The 16152-nt window shown below is 44.6% G+C and overlaps 1 protein-coding gene across 3 annotated transcripts in view; it reads right to left on the bottom strand.

The window, feature by feature from the left end:
* Nucleotides 1–15439, bottom strand: part of ALK (ALK receptor tyrosine kinase) — a 307302-nt gene extending 291863 nt beyond the window's left edge. For all 3 annotated transcript variants that reach the window (XR_013181530.1, XM_077176040.1, XM_077176041.1), the window contains exon 1: nucleotides 14704–15439. Coding sequence is in view for 2 of the 3 variants with exons in the window: in XM_077176040.1 (XP_077032155.1) it covers nucleotides 14704–15286 (583 nt within the window). In the remaining variant the exon portion in view is untranslated. The remainder of the gene's footprint in view (nucleotides 1–14703) is intronic.
* Between the last annotated feature and the right edge of the window lie 713 nt (nucleotides 15440–16152).

The following is a 16152-nucleotide window of genomic DNA, read 5'->3' as shown; positions in this document are numbered from 1 at the left end:
AGGAAAGAAAAGTTCTGAATTATTCTAGCTTGAACTAAAAGACACTTCCATGTTAGCTGTAAACTAGTTTGATAAGAGTTTTCATTTAGGTACTTTGCCCGTTCTTCCTTCTGATAATTCTGCTGATGTGACTTCAATACAATCTTTAATACAAGTCTGACCTTCCTATTATTTTTCCTTCCCTTGAGCATTTTAATCTGAACTCCATTCTACCATCCTCAAGTACTTCTGGAGAAAGAGATGAGCATGATGATAAAAGACATGTTAAGAGACAAGATCATACTTCAGTTCTTTATCTTTGCAGATGGATTTGACTATTAGAAAGGATTTTAGAAGTAGGAACAAGACGTTTTCTATCCCTTCTGAAGTAAAAATCACATTTTTCTTTCAGATGGACATCTCAATTTAGTTGTCTCTTTCTTTTCAGAAAGGATATTGACTCATTTCCCCCTTCCCAATCTCTATTTAAAAAAAATAACTTATTTTCAAACTTTTAAGTGACAAAAGTGTATTTTAAATAATTTTAGGATCATATACTGAGAACTTTTTCATGGGGCAGAAAGGGAAAATTTGTTAACCTTTACAATTTCAAGTCTGGGATACTATTCAAAAGTGCCTTACTTTGAAGGCATGACCACAGTAGCATAGGCAGAGTGAAAAAGGTAAAAAGGTTTGGAGATGTGCCTGGTCTGTTTGTTCTGTACAGTACCTTGGCATAAATCAAACATAATTTCATTTTAATAAAGGTAAAGAACTTGAAACTGGATCTTCAAGGATGCAATGCTTAATGAACAGTGGATGTAAACATTTTAAGAGGTGACCATCATTTCTTTAGGCATATTCTGGTAAGCCTGACAAGCACCTTCCTCCTGTCACTGAACTCTGGAGAGCTGTTTTCCCCTTTGCTTACACTAGGATGCTGTCACACCATCATTCCTCTTACTGGGTTGATGCTTCACTGTTTTAATTTAACTCAAAACTCAGATATATGATGCCAAAGGTGTGGGCTACGTTAGGAAGTTTGAGTTTAATGGCTAACACACATGCTACAGTGCAGTGGTTGTGCCCAAAAGCCCCTTCCATAAAACCGTAAGAGTTCAAGAACAAGTTCTTGGTATCTCCCATGCTCATTTGACCTGTGTAAAGACAAACGGACACTACTGTTCCAACCACTAAATGTAGCACCAAGGCCTTCTTTTGCATTTCCACCTAGACTAAGTGCTGACAAAAATGCCAGGTTGAACCTAAGTTCTGTTTTTTATCTTCTGGCACAGAACATGAGGTGTGCTGTCTCCCTGTGCACTCACAGCAGAGGGCCCAACAGCAAATAGCAGAAAAGGTGGTTCTTGCCCAGTCTGTCTGTACCTGAGAGCAGGAGAGGGGAGCAGGTGTACAATGGGGAGATGTCATTGGCTTCAGTAGGCTTAGGATCAGCCCCTTATGCCTCCCATCAAACTCTAGTCCAAAGCCTTCAAGAAAACCTGAAAATTATGAGTGCTGGGAAGAGAAACCCCTGACTATGCTGCAGCCTAAATCTGGGACATGTCTCCCCTCAGTTTGATCACTCTTATGGGATGACAGTCATTGCTTTCTCCACAGGACACTATACTTCAAAGCAAAGTAATGTACTGCCTTCAGTTACACTAATGCAATCCCCTCTGATTTATTCCTTCAACCATTTCAGTCAACGTCCCAGCAAGTCATCTACTTACCAGCTGCACATCTGCTTGACAGCTTTAGGGATCTTTCTCAAGCAATAAGTCCTGAACGTCTTTCCAGGGTCTTATACTTCAGCTCTTTACTGTTTAGAGGATATTGCTCTATTTATCCTCAGCTTCATAGTCCTCCTAATGTTTATCTACCAGCACTGCCATCTTTCAAGCCACTGTACTAACAGATAAGGCCTCGGCATCTGATTACTGGTCCAGTTATTGTTTGCTGTTTGTCCTCTATATTTAGATGTATTTTACACATTTGCTGGCTTCATTTCCATACACTATTATCCTTGTCAGAGACAGAGAATAACAGTTGCAGTCATAACAATGATCCTGCAGCCAGCTCCACTAACATTTTGCTAATTTTGCTCCCTGTTCATAGTCCTTTAGTCATGATATTCAGAGTCAATAGCAATTTTCTACTTAGAATGGAAGGGATGGATGAGCTACACTTTCACGTGCTGTTTTTTTTATTATTATTTAAGTACAGATATTTGTTTTCTTTTAAACTTGATATTTCTTCTAATAATAAGACAATTACTATCTAATTGAAAGCAGACAGAAGTTGGGGATTTTTTCCCATTAGGTTTGACTTGCATGATTTGTCTAAGGTCATTTGTCCACAGGAAAATGGTGGTAAAATAAACCCTGCAGTGCTACATTCTACTGCAGTCTCACCTGCTTTTCTTACCAGTTTGCCCTTCCTAGAACAAAAAGAAATTTCTAGTTTTCCTTCAACAGCCCAATCCCTCACTTGACAGACATCCCTTGGACAATCTGCTCCCTTGGCGCCCCAGTGTACTCACTTGCAGGTGAAGTGGGAACTTACAGTACACTCTTCTTGCACCTCTTCAGTGTTCCCTGCTTAGGAAGGGGCTCTACAAAGGCACAGAGGGAACCTGACTGCCCAAATCCTCAAGACTCGATCTAGTGTGGCATTGTCTGTTTTCAAGCTGGAACTGTCTTTCATTACCCTAAAGGTCTCCCTTCCCATTAATCTTGTTGAGCAGCTCTCCTTTCCAAGCTCTGCTGCTCACAATTTGTGATTCCTTATTGTTGAGCATCCATCACACGTAAAATCAGTTCTAAGCACCCCATTACTCACATATTTAGAGATGTCAAAGCAAGGCCTCCATGTAGCTCCCAGAGCACTTTAGAATTCCCTTCTGCTTTCCCATCAAAAAGACAAAAAGGACATAAGCAGACAGCATCTTATTTGAACTTACCGAGAAGGTAGATTTCCTTACACAGAAAGTTATGTCGAGAAGCAAGGCAAAAAAGGCAACTACATAATACAGCTACAGTTAATGATGCATGAACATCACGAAGTTCAGCTGAGCAAGGACCCAGTCCTGGCTCCTTCAGGTGACTTTTTCAGTGTAAATACAACAGAAGAACTTTCCTTGAAGACCCTGTATGGAAACTAAGGTGAATTTCCTTTCTCATATTGTAATTTATATTTAGACTACTGTGCACAGCATTTAAGGACCCAGAAACCAGGGGTTTCTTTAGCTCAGCCTGGTCTTCAGTTTAGGGACCATCTCCATTCATTGTGATCATGTGTCCATACAACTATATCCTGATGAGATCAAGGAAACTGGGAAACTTCTGGGGGAAAAAATCACTAATATGGGTGTCTAAAGAAGTTTTCTATATTTAAGAGCTTCCATTATTGGGATAAGCCTTAGAGAAAGCTGTTGAGCTCGTGTCTAAAAACTTTGCATTCTCACACTCGTTATTAAAAGGGAGAGTATGATCAATTGGTCTCCAGGGTTTATCCAGCAATAGATTCCTTTTCCCAGCACAGGATTGCTGCAGCTCATTCACGCACTCACTCGTTCATTCATTCTGCAATTGCGCAAACAGACTCTGTAAACAAAAACTCCTCACCAGCAAACTCCCACCGTGCCAGCAATATTAAGTGGCAACAATACGAACACCCTGCAGAGAAGCAAAGGCAAACAGTTCATTGATGCTTCTCTTTCCTCTTATCAGTATAGTTGATCCTGCTTTACAGCCAATGTAAAAAGATAGGTTACAGTGGTAATAAACCTCAATACATTAAGTCTCTGTACAGACTGGTTGCTGAAGGCTTAATATCAGTCATAATTATTATCCATAAAATGTTATTGAATCAGATCTTAAAAGTTAATGCTGCTTTGTTTCAAGAGATAAAGGACAGTAGGCTGGAAAGGCAAAGAAGGAAACACTGAGCTTTTGATCAATCTTTGTGTGATTTAAAACCTTAATCGCAAAAGGGACTCAGCACTTCAAATATTATCCCAAATCCTATGAGCTGGCCTAAGCAGAGCCCAGTGGCAAGAGTGATTACTCAGAGGGTGTTTTATCTTTGAACTTGATACCAGCACTCAGATGGAGGATGTAACTCTTTTCTTGAACTCAGGCCTGGTGAATGCTGCCCTTTTAAGACAGATTGAAATGTGGAACAGGTAGGCAAGGGCTTTCATAAATCCACAGCATCCCATGTTCCATTTGGGGCCTTGATGCTTTCAGCACCGCCTTCATCCACAGGTGCTTCCTTCACAGCCCTCACATTAATACAAGATGCAAAGCAGGTGCCCTGACAGAAAGCACCAGGCCATAGTCAATGGCTCACATAAGCTGACCTAACATTTACAGCTAATAAAGATTGCTTTCCTTCCTGTCCACAAATCCAGAGGATCTGGATAGTCTGGACTGATGGGCCCAGACCAGCTATAGGAGGATCAGCAAGGTGAAGTGTCAGGTCACAACTCTTGGGTCACAACAACCCCCTGCAGTGCTGCATTACAGAAGTGCAGCTGGAAAGCTGTCCAGAGGAAAAGGACCTGTTCCAGAGGTGGCCAAGAAGGCCAGCGGCACCCTGGCCTGTATCAGCAAGAGTGTGGCCATCAGGACCAGGGCAGGGATTGTGCCCCTGCACTTGGCAATGGTGAGGCCACACCTCCAGTGCTGTGTCCAGTTCTGGGCTCCTCACTATGGGAAACACACTGAGGTGCTGGAGAGGCTCCAGAAGAGGACAACAGAGCTGAACAAGGGTCTGGATCACAAGTCTGATGAGAAGCAGCTGAGGGAGCTGGGGGGCTCAGCCTGGAGAAGAGAAAGCTCAGGGTTGACTTTATCACTCCCTACAACCACCTTAAAGGAGGGTGTAGCCAGGTAAGGGTCAGTCTTTTTTCCAAGGTAACAACAGATCAAGAGGAAATGGCCTTAAGTTGTGCCAGGGGAGGTTTAGATTGGATATTAGTAAAACTCTCTTCACAGATAGGATTATCAAACATTAGAACTGGCTGCCAAGGGAATGGTGGAATCACCATCCCTGAAAGTGGTCAAAAAATGTGTAGATGTGACACTTAAGGACCTGGTGTTGTAGTGGACTTGGCAGTCCTGGGTAAAGAGTTGGATTTGGTGATCTTAGAAATTTTTTCCAATTTACATAATTCTGTGATTTTATTCAGCTTTCAGCACTCACAATATCACTAATGCAGCTCTCCTTCACCCTTTTTGTAGCACAATATTGCAACAATCTGAAGCCATCACTCATCTCTACGAAGAGCCAGGAAGAAGAAAGGTTCAGTATATTAGCTGGGGAGGCACAAAGTGGACCAGCATGTGTCCTCCCCTTCAAAAGCCACAGTGCTTCCTAGCCAGAAAGAGACCTTGGCTCCCATGTAAAACAAGTCTCATCTCCTCCCTTGGTTACTTAGCAAATACCAATCATGTTATGGACACCCCAGTGTCCTGCAAAGTGAGGACAGATTTTTAAAGGTTCACCACAGGCTGTAGATCTTTGAGAACAAAGAAGTGTGTTCTGACTTATGTGCCAATTCTCAGCCAGCCCCAGGTAGATTCACTCCCTGCCTCTGTAATGCACCCACTTTGCAAAACAACCATTAAATTTGGAAGCTTTATGGAATGCAACATTTTTCACATCTAAAAGTATGCCAGAGAAATCATGCAGAAGGGAAATAGGAAATACTAGCAGGGAGACCTATTCTAAATCGTCTACACATAGATAAGGTGCAAAATTCCTTTCCTTAAAGATTTTATTAACCTTTTGCTGATGGAAGGAGATTACTGATTGAGAGCTAGATGAGGTCAGTGCAGCAATTATATTTTGAAACCTCTTCAAACAAGGCTCTTGTACAATGTAAGAAAAAAGTTGACAAAATGAATTGTTACTTAAAACGAGTATTTTAGAAGAATAATTAACCTATAATAACTATTCTGGCCTCCTCTCCAGCCCTGAAAAGTAATCCTTTCTCATTAGTTTCAAGTTTAATTAGCATCAATAATGAAACAGCCCTTGGAAATAACCATTGCATCATGGTCTATAATGCTGACATACACTGCCCTACAAAGGGTAAGGCCACGGGGTGATGTCTGAAGATAGGAAGAGGCTCAGCAGATCACAGATGATCCCAAAACTAAGAAGAAAACAGTATTTTAAAAGGTGCAGAATGTGACAAAACCAGATTTATTTTAAGAGGAGTGTCACAAACACGGTGTGGAGCAGAGGAGACTCAGACAGTTTTGCCAATACCTGCTGCAGTATTTCCAGCAAGCTAGAGAGCGTCTCAACTCCAATTTCTTGTTCTTTCTTGGCCTTTTGGCTGAAGCAAAGAAAGAGAGACTTCCTTGTATAGTATATCCTATATGAGAAAATTCTATTCAGCACTTGCAGTCTAACATAATCAAATAATGCTTTTTCCATCCCTGGCTTCTATGATCTCTCTGTAAAATAGATATAATAATGCTTAGCATTGTCACTAGGGTGATAAGGCTTAAAGTGGTTTGAGAATCCAACACGAAAGAGGCTATAAAAAGCCCAGGCACTCTGATGCATCCGAGACAACTCGTTACTCAATGGGCCAGCAGAAACAGCAGGAGAATGCCAATGTACAAGCTGCAATTAGAGGTCTGCTGCAACTTGCAGAGCTCTCAAGCATCACCACAGATTTCTAGTAAGCGAAGTCACAGATATTCAGCTGCATGTCACAAGCCCTACAGCAACCATGTTCCAAAGAACCACACCAGCTTTCAAAACTGAGCTGGAAAGAAAACTTCAATAACATAAAATTCTTAGAAGGAGTATGACATATGAAAATCACCATTTCCAGCATGTCTACCAAGACTAGTTTTCTCTTCCTAACAGACATCTAGAACTAAATAGCAGAAGAATCCACACATGAACATCTCCCTCTGTACTCCCACCTTCACACAGCAGGATCCTGCTTTTTCCCCCTGCACTCACCACCCAGATGTTCTCTGCTCTTTGCCTTACAGCCTTCTCTCCCTTTGCCCAGCTTGTAACTTGAGGATAGAGTCAAGGTTTTCTTTCATCACCAGGTTTTGTAAGACATGAGACCAGCAAGAGTAGTCAGTAAGGAAATGGGGAGAAGCTTGCAGAAAGAGCCTCCACCTCTTTCTTCACAGTACATTACTGCAGGGAAATCCCAGTCCAAAAATAGATTCAGTATACACCCTTGTTTCAGCAGGAAAGGTAGTTCTTCTGCCTTGGTGTAAACATTGGAATACCAGTGGAAACTCTTGAGATTTGCAAACTGAGCTGAAGAGTGGTAAAGGAGATAAGTTGCAAAGGGGATGCCCCATATTTCTAGAACCATCTAGCTGAAAGGCTTCAGCCTACTATCTCCACTTTGCCATCTGTAATCCAGGAAGAATCAGGTAATCCACTAAAGTTTTAAACTATCTCAAATGCCCCATTCTGTGCAAATGTCTGATATCTTAAGTAAGAAACCATAAAGGATAAACTTTCTCTCTCTCACTGCCTCCACAACATTCTCCCTTCCCAGGCAGGACAAACAGTGCTTGGTTTGCTCAGCAGTCCCCATTAGCCAGCAGCAGCCAACACCTGCAGCTCCTCACTGCACATGGAGATGGTGCCCAGCTGCAGCTGCCAAAAGCACATGAGTAGCTGGCCACAGCCCATCCCGCTCGCACTTATGGTGAGGTACAAATAATCTTGGTCAAAGACTCACAAAGTATTCAAGTTTCAAATATAAATTTGACATCTGTATCAGATGTCAAATTTGGCTTCAAGACAGGTGGTGTTTTAACAGTCAAAGGTAGGGCTCAACTTATTTCAAAATAAGAGAGAAACTGATTTTCTTGTAGCATCAACCAAAACTCTAAGTTTGCTAAAACTGAAATGCAGGAAATAGCAGTCCTTTGACTATTAGCAGTGCAGAGGTGGGAACAAATCAATATGGTACACCGGCTCTTTTAGCTTTTCCCTTAAAAAGCTGAGAGTTCAGACTGCACCTTACTGCCTTTATTCAGGTTCTTAGAAAATAAAAGCATTATTAATCCACAAAAAAAAACCCACCATCTACCAACAGAGTTCAAAAGCAGTCAAAACTACCCTTGCTTTGCAAAGGAAGTGACCACCACAAAGGGAAGTGTTTTATCTCACACAAGATGTCAATGGCAGAGCTGTGTACTGCACAGTAATTAAGTTGGAAGTCAAACTAGAACTCAGTTCTTGCAGCTACCTACTGAAGTTCTTTGGCCAAAGAAATGCCAGCTGTTAGAAACTTGTCTGAAGTCAGTTTGAAGCCAGCCACCAGCTCTGTCTACTGGGTACACTTAGAACATTCAACCACTTCACAGATCCTGCTTGACTAATGAGGGAAGATGATTCTCCTTCACTACAGCTGACAGAGTTCACAGCTTCTGCAAGTAGAGTTATCTCAGTCCTACCTATGCTGCCACAGGGAATTTCTGAGTAGCCATGCTCAGCAAGATAGTGACAACCATGAAGCTACTCGGCCATCTCAGTCATAAATCAAAATACTCATGTAAATTAGACTTTAGTCTCAAAATGTGTTTCTTGCCTAAATATTTAAACACATAAATAACCTCCAGCCATTCCAACTTGTCATTTTAAGCTTTCTGACATTTATTGTTCACAAGAAAAGAAAGGTCAGACTTATCAAATCTGCATTTATGCTTCCATGACATTTTTCTCCAACCAAATCTTTCTGAATTAAAGAAGCAAGACAAATGTGGCACATTTCATAAAGGACCTTTCTCAGCCCAGCACTGCAGTCTCAGCAACCGTGTTGTGCTCAGAAGTGGCTTCCCAGGAAACGGATGCTGTTGCTCAGTAGATAAAAGAGATCTGGAAAGCAGGCAACCTGAATTGGTGTTTGCTATTAGGTAAATCACTTGTGCCAAAACCATACATCTCCTAGTCTCAGTACCCTAGTTCTGAGTAGCCCAAGAGGATGCTTTGGTGTGACAATTAGACAGGAAATGTCCAGGCACAGTGTGGAATTTGCTGCTGTTTGGGAAGCAACTTGGGTTCTCAAAACACCATCACTCCAATGGAGTTAGCACTGATGTATCCAAAAGGTGAGATCTTCTTTATTAAGACAAGACTCACTTAGTTGGGAACTTTGTAAGTGCTCAATCCTGCCAGTCTCCTTTCAACTCTTCTACTTCTTTTGGCTAATTCACAAACATTATCAGAAACACACATTTTATTTCCTATCATGTAATGTTTGGATGAGATGTGCAGTGAACCAAATGACCAGATTACTTCAGGATCCAATTCACTCAGACACTGCAGAACTGCCTTTGATTTTGAAGAATGTCTCTGCTTTTGTATAATAAAGCACTTAAGTTTCCCTGTGCACTTCTTTACTGTAGATATTTATTCCCTGTTTTTAAGGATGTGGAAATAAAAGCATAGCAAGTTTAGAGAAAACATATTTTTTCAATGTGCCATAAATGTTCATTCAAACATAATAAATTGTTACTTGTGCCCCTTTTGGTGTTTGTTTATGGCTATTTTACTGAACATGCTTATGAATAAGAACATTCATAAGAACAATAAGCCTAAAAGTAAACAAAATTTGCAGAAAACAGATCTAGAAATCATAAACACATTGTGCATAATCCTGGCTCCCGATGAGGATCAGCAACACCACATAACTCTGGGAAAACAAAACCATGTGATCACATCACACTTTCCGTGAACCACTCAAAGACTGAGCATAATTTCTAACATTTTCTGTCAAATAATCAGCAACAAATTTGCAAATCCCGGTGGCTTTACTGTGAAAGCCTCATGGCTTTGCAAGCTTAATTTTTGTGGTCAACGTGGACAAAGCATCATGAGTCTAAAGATTCATAAGCCATGAGTTTTCTCAGTGCTGATGGAGTGGGAAAGTGACTTGGACAGGAACAAGCAGGACAGCAGTAGGATCAAGGATCATACTGCCCACAAAGCCAGGCAAAGCCCATCACTAGACAGTTTCCTCTTCAAGAAGCATTTCCAGTTCAAGAAGAGTTCACTATAGCGAACTGACTATATCCACATTTCTGGAGAGCACCAATGGCTGGAGGTCTAGAGGCACATGCTATATACCTAGTAAGGCAGGAAAGTCTGAGAAAGATGCTTCTAAGCACTCACATGATTCACTGATTTAGCAACTGGTAATCCACAGGCAACCCACTGCTACCACTGACAACCCAAGGGTAGAAGAGGAAAGCCTTGATTTGCACTAGTTCACGTCCAGAGTAAACTCAAGTGCAACTCATGCTGTCTTTAAGCTTTGGACTGGCAAAGCTGGCCTGATAGACAAGGCAAAGCACAAAACCCCAGCAAAGAGCAAAGCCACTTGCACTACAGCAGAAACCTTTCAGAAGCCTGATGGCAGTGCCTCAGTCTTATCAAGCAAGTTCTGCCACTGCTTTATCAGAAGAGCAAGATCAGATCTCAGGTGTGGCACACAGCTGAGGGTGAGAGAAAACCAGAGAGCAACTGCCAAGTGACCAATATCTTTTACCAAGTCTTCTGCTCAGTATGACACAACTGTAAATGGTATCCTTTGAAGGCAGCAAAACAAAACCAAAATACAATGAAAAATATAACTAAGAGACCTTGATTAAATGCTGGTATCTCTAAAATACACAGAAATAATTCTGTAGACTTCAGCACAGTCAGATTTCAGCTTGGAGCTCTGATTTTCATTTACAACAAGTCCAGTTTCAAACCCACATTTTTATCTAGTCTGAAGTTCTTTCTAATCTTCAGGCAAAGGGTTCCTCCTGCAAATGAGTTCAGGTGTACAGTAGCAGTCCCCTAAAGATGTAAAGCCTAATTGCCTCAGCATTATAATAGCATTGGTATGTAGTGAATGCAGACAATTTCAGGGAGAATACATGTGGCAAGTTAATAAAATTTTAGATGAAGGCCACAGTGCAGGAGTAATATTTCGCCTAGCCAGAGGATGAAAAGTTATGCATTGCTATTTAAAAAATATAATTGGAATGTTAAATCTATTTCATGAATGAAAGTACATTGACCTTTAGAGGGAAGAATGACTCCTTTTCAACCCTGTATGCCCCTTCTTAACATACGCTTCCCACCTCTGCATATGTAAGTAGCAATTAATTTTCATGGGAAGTTATTTTATGGCCATTTCAGCTTATTAAATTTCCTGGGTAAACTCACAAGAAATCTATTTAGCAACATTTGTGGCTCAGGTGCCCTATAGGGAGAGAACTGGTTACCTGTGAGGTTAACACGAAAAAAATCCAAATACCAGTGCAGGGTTAGAATGGAAGAGCTCTTGGATTATTTCCCCCAAGAAAGCTCAATAACCTGTCCACAGTACACTGCTACAGAGACACACTGTGGTTCAACACTATACAGTAAATCCTGTAAGAGCAGAACTACAGCCAGCCTGAAGATCTCCTGACAGTAATGTTCACCTGGCTGTTCCGTTCCCCATGGCAATGTACTGGTTTTCATTAGATTCTTTTGGGAAAGGTTTCCTTGCAGGCAGAGCAGAGTTTCTAGTCAAAACCACAGACAATGAGAGCAAAGTCAACAGCAACCTGGTGGTTGAGAAGAGATCTGGACCTCAAATCCAGGAGATCTGCAGCACTGCACTCCTGTCCAAGCTTCTTTCTCCCTTCCTCTGCATTTCTTGTTGTGTGTCTTTCATACAGAAAAGATTCAAATTAATTGAATTTTTTTTTTTTTTTGTTTCAGAGAAGCACTGGGAGAAGGCTAAGAAAACAGTACTAAGTCTGAAAGCATTTCCAAGAGAGGAAAACTGTCTTGTACCAAATTTTGAAAAGGCCAGTCTGACACAGAAATGGTAGATGGGCTGAGGTTTGGTCCTATTCCAACTGAATGAAAGTTCCATGCAGTTTCTCTAAATGGAAGCTTCTTGCAGGATGCTCTGTTCCCACAAGGAAGAGTGTGAGAGAAATCTGGCATCAAGAATACTTGCAGAAGAGCCCTGTAGAAATTCAAATTTATGGCTTGTCTGTTGAACAACAGCTGCCCATAAGTACATCCTTTACTAATTGTTCAGTAACAGACTGAGACAAAGTGTTTTATGCTTTGTACAAGCATGCTGTTAAAAAAGGAAAGGGTTCACTCCAGTTAATTTTTTCTTTGAGCCAGCAAATGAAAGTGTAAGTTAAAGACAATAAAGCATTATTTACAGGACTCTGTTGTCACCTCTAAGGTCAGTGTGACTTCATCCCTTTGCCATTTTTCCTCACCCTAAAATATAATTCATACTCCATTCACATGGAGGATAATGTGGTGAAAATAATTTAGCAAGGTAATTATACATTTTTCTGGGAAGTACTGCAACCCTGTACATCTCCAGCAGACAAGAGGAAAAACAAAAGCCCTGTATGCCAACAAAAGTGAAGCAGTTTTCCATTGTTGATGGGAGGATTGTTTGAAATCCATTTCCAATTAGCTTAAGCAATGAAGGAAAGGCTCAGTTGCCTTAGGAAGGGCTTTAGTTAAGCCCTGTGCACATTAGCTGCAATGGTGTCAATAACTGCAGGAATCTGACAGGCTGGTGGAGGCTGTGTGTGCTGTTATCACTGTGTCAGCACATCCTGCTGTCGGCAGGGCTGCACAGCACCAATTGAAGGCTGGCAGTGACACATGGTGTTCACACAGGCAGCACCTTAGCAAAGCAGGAGGAATGGATTTCCTAATGTTGTTAAACAAACCCACGTTACAAAAGCAGGGCAAAGCCATAAACAGTGTAACTATGCTGAGGAGTCACTGCTGAAAAAGCAGAAGTGCAATTCAGAAAGAGACCAAGATTTTTACAGATTATGAACAGCTGCAAGGAGAAGTTAGCACTTCCATATAGGTAAAGGAGGTCCATATTCCTTCCCTCTTCTCCTCTTTTTCCTGCCTCCTCTGTGATTGACTTTGCATGACTGTGTTGCAGTAAGAACAGCAGAGCTTTCTCTCCAACATGATTTTACAGGGGCATACCTTCCTACTGATCTGGAAAAACATGCATTTCTCCTCAACAGTGAACCAACAGACAAAATAAAGCCTGTGAGTTTGAATAGCTTTGGTTAAAGCTCCACCTGCATTGTATTCACATCAGAGAACCTGCTAGTTCTTATGTATGCCCTTCCCTCAGGTTAAAAACACACCTTCATCCTCTATGAAGACAAATGCATGTCCTCAAGCTCCATCATTGCTGCAAGTACCTGAGTAAAAATGGCATTTGCAACTAAGGCTTCACTGCCCGAGGAGATCTGTAAATTGAAACAAGTGGTAATCACAACAAATTCCCCAAACATAAAAAAAAGGAGACAGGAGGCTTTGGTGTCTTTAATTTTTAATTATTCTTTCTTTATGGCAATGTAGCAAGGGGGGTGTTGGCCTCACCTAGCCACCTTGTGGTGGACAGCACCTCTGTGCTATCCCTGCCACATCCAACACAGGAAGAGCTAACCTGGCTTTTGCCACAGCTGCAGGACTTACTCACACACAGCCTACTCTGACAGTCAGCTTTGATTTTCATTTCAGGCAGCAAGGAAGGAGATGGGTTCCATTTGTAGTTCTTCAGATGGCTATCCCATCTTTTCAGATGAGCATCAAAAATCAGTTGCTCCAACTTTGTATTCAAAGCCCAGCAGTGACTTCTCCCTCCTCTTGTGAATTTATTGAAGTGTATTCTGTGGTCCATTAAGTAGGTGGCTACTCAGGGACACACCATTGACTTCTACAAAGCTTCATAAAAGGTACCTGACTTAACTCACTGTGACAAATTATTTGGACCTGCAGTCCTCTAGGTATTATATTCTTCTAGTAGGAAAGGCTGAATCACAGCTTCTGTTAAAGATACAACGCACACACAGAATGGAAATTTCTCTTGATCACTGGCCCATAACAGAGTCCTGATTTGAGATAAAGGAGCTGCCCCAAACCATGGCTGCCAATCACCACCCACCAGAATCAAAATTCTAAGCCAGGTTCTCTCTTCACACAAGTACCAGTGCTGCATGAGCCTTCTCAGATGTACAACTTCTTGCACTGTAGCTGATAGAATGCAGCTCACTAAGGATCCTTCGGGGTTTTAAAATGTCAATCAGCCCTTATATTTAATGTCTAAAGAGTAATAATATTAATATCAATATCCAGTAACAGAGATAGTAGCATTAATGCACAAAATCGGGAGCCAGACCCAGCTTTGGAGATGTTTGTGCTGTTCCCTGGTGTGTTGGCACTTAACCTTGAAAACCCTCGCAACACTTTGAGGAAACATCCCTTTTTAGGACGATATTTTTTAAGTTTCAAAGAACCTGATCTTGCTGTCCTTCGACTAATGACACTTTAACCTTCTAGGTCTTCCTTGCGGCTTTCTAGCACATAGGAACTCCTGGCGTTTCACAAAAATCCCTCATCACTTTCAAAACAGTCCTCCTGGCCCCACCAAAGCGCTTCGATACATTTCGCACCGGTAAAGCGCAGCCCTTAGGGACAAGCCGTGAGGGGAAGGCGCGACTGCTGGGGGGAGCAGCATCGCTTCCCGCATCGGCGGGGCTGTCAGTGCCCGGGACGGTGCGGGGCGCTGGCCGCGGGGAGGGCGCACGGCACCGCCGGGGCACGGCGGGCGCTGCGCGGAGCGGGCGAGGGGCGCTGCCCGGCGCGGTGCGCGGCATGCAACGCACGGCTCACCTGCCGCGGAGACGTGGAAGAGGAGGCGGGGGCGGGCGGCGCGGATGGCCGCCGACAGCCCTCGCTCGCTGCCCGGGAGGGCGCCGCGGCGCTCGGGCATCAGCCGCACCCGCAGCCGCCCGTCGCCGGCGCGGAGCCACCAGGCGAAGAGCTCGGTGAGGTTGAACTCCAGGTACGCCCCGCCGGAGCCCGGCGGCGGCTCCCCGGCGCAGCCGTCCCGCACGGTGCCCTCGCCCACCTCCAGCACCAGCTGCTTGGCGCGCCGCAGCCGCCGCCCGGCCGCGGAGGGCCCGGCGGGGGCGGCGGGCGGCTCGGCCCGCGGCAGCGCCCCGCGGGCGGCGCGGAGCAGGGGCGCGCAGTCCAGGCGCAGGCGGCACCGCGCCGCGGCGCGCCCCGGCGGCCCCAGCACCAGCTCCCGCACGTAGGTGCGAAACAGCGAGGGCACGACGAAGTCCATCGCCAGGCTCCTCCTCTGCAGCCGCGAGAGGCCGGGGGTGTCCCGCGGTCCCGCCGCCCCCGGGGCCAAGCTCAAGGCGAGGCAGGCGGCGGCCAGGAGGCGGGCGGGCAGCCTGTCCCCAGCCATGACCCGCGGGAGGCCGGCAGCGCCCCGTCCCGCGCCCGCGGAGCGGCGCCGGGGAGCGCGATACCGGCGCGGCGCTCTGCGCAGGGAGCTCGGGGCCGCCGGCGGCCGCTCCGCCCGGGGCCGGCGCTGCGCGGGCTTTGCCGGCTCCAACTACCCGCCACAACGCAGGCATTACCCAGCCAGCGCTGACGTCACGGCCGAGCGCGCCCCCCAGCAGCCAATGGCGTCCCCGGTAGCCCTCATTATGCAAATGAACGGGGGCGGGGCGGGCGGAGCGTTCATTGAGGAGAAAAATGGCCCGGCGGGCGCGGGAGCCGGGTCGGGCTGTGCGGCCCCCGGGACCGGGCCGGGACACGCGGGGGTGGGCAGCGGCCGCTTGCTGCCCGCAGGGGGGGACCTGGCAAGAGCACGGCTGGAGCCGCACCTCCACATGGCCCAGAGGGGCTGGGGGCGGGCACCGGGCGCCGAGCCCGGCTGCCACCCCCGTGTTGCGGGAGGCTCTGGGGTCCCGTTCCCCGCCTCTTCTCTCTGTGCAGGCAATGATGGACATACCTGTCCGCTTTTCTTCCTTGCTTCCCTTCCCTTCCTTACCTTTCCTCTGTCCTCCCCATCCTTCCTTTTCCTCTCTTCCTTTCCTTTCTTTCCTTCCTGGCTTCCTTCCTTACCTCCTTAAAGGCTGACGTCCATAAAACAACCCTGTATGTCTTTCCCCTGTAGAGAAAGGAGAAAAAAAATATGAGAAGCGAGAACTAGGGGGGGAGAAATCTTAGAGTATAAGTCATTCTAAAAAACGGATCAAAATTCTTCCATTTCTGCCTGAAAGCAACAGCCTTAAGAAAGGTTCATGCAACAGTTTCCCCTTTTTT

Source organism: Agelaius phoeniceus, chromosome 3 (genome assembly GCF_051311805.1).
Source record: "Agelaius phoeniceus isolate bAgePho1 chromosome 3, bAgePho1.hap1, whole genome shotgun sequence".
Lineage (NCBI taxonomy): Eukaryota > Metazoa > Chordata > Aves > Passeriformes > Icteridae > Agelaius > Agelaius phoeniceus.
Note: the sequence above shows the minus strand (reverse complement) of the source record. Positions and strands in the feature narration are given on the sequence as shown.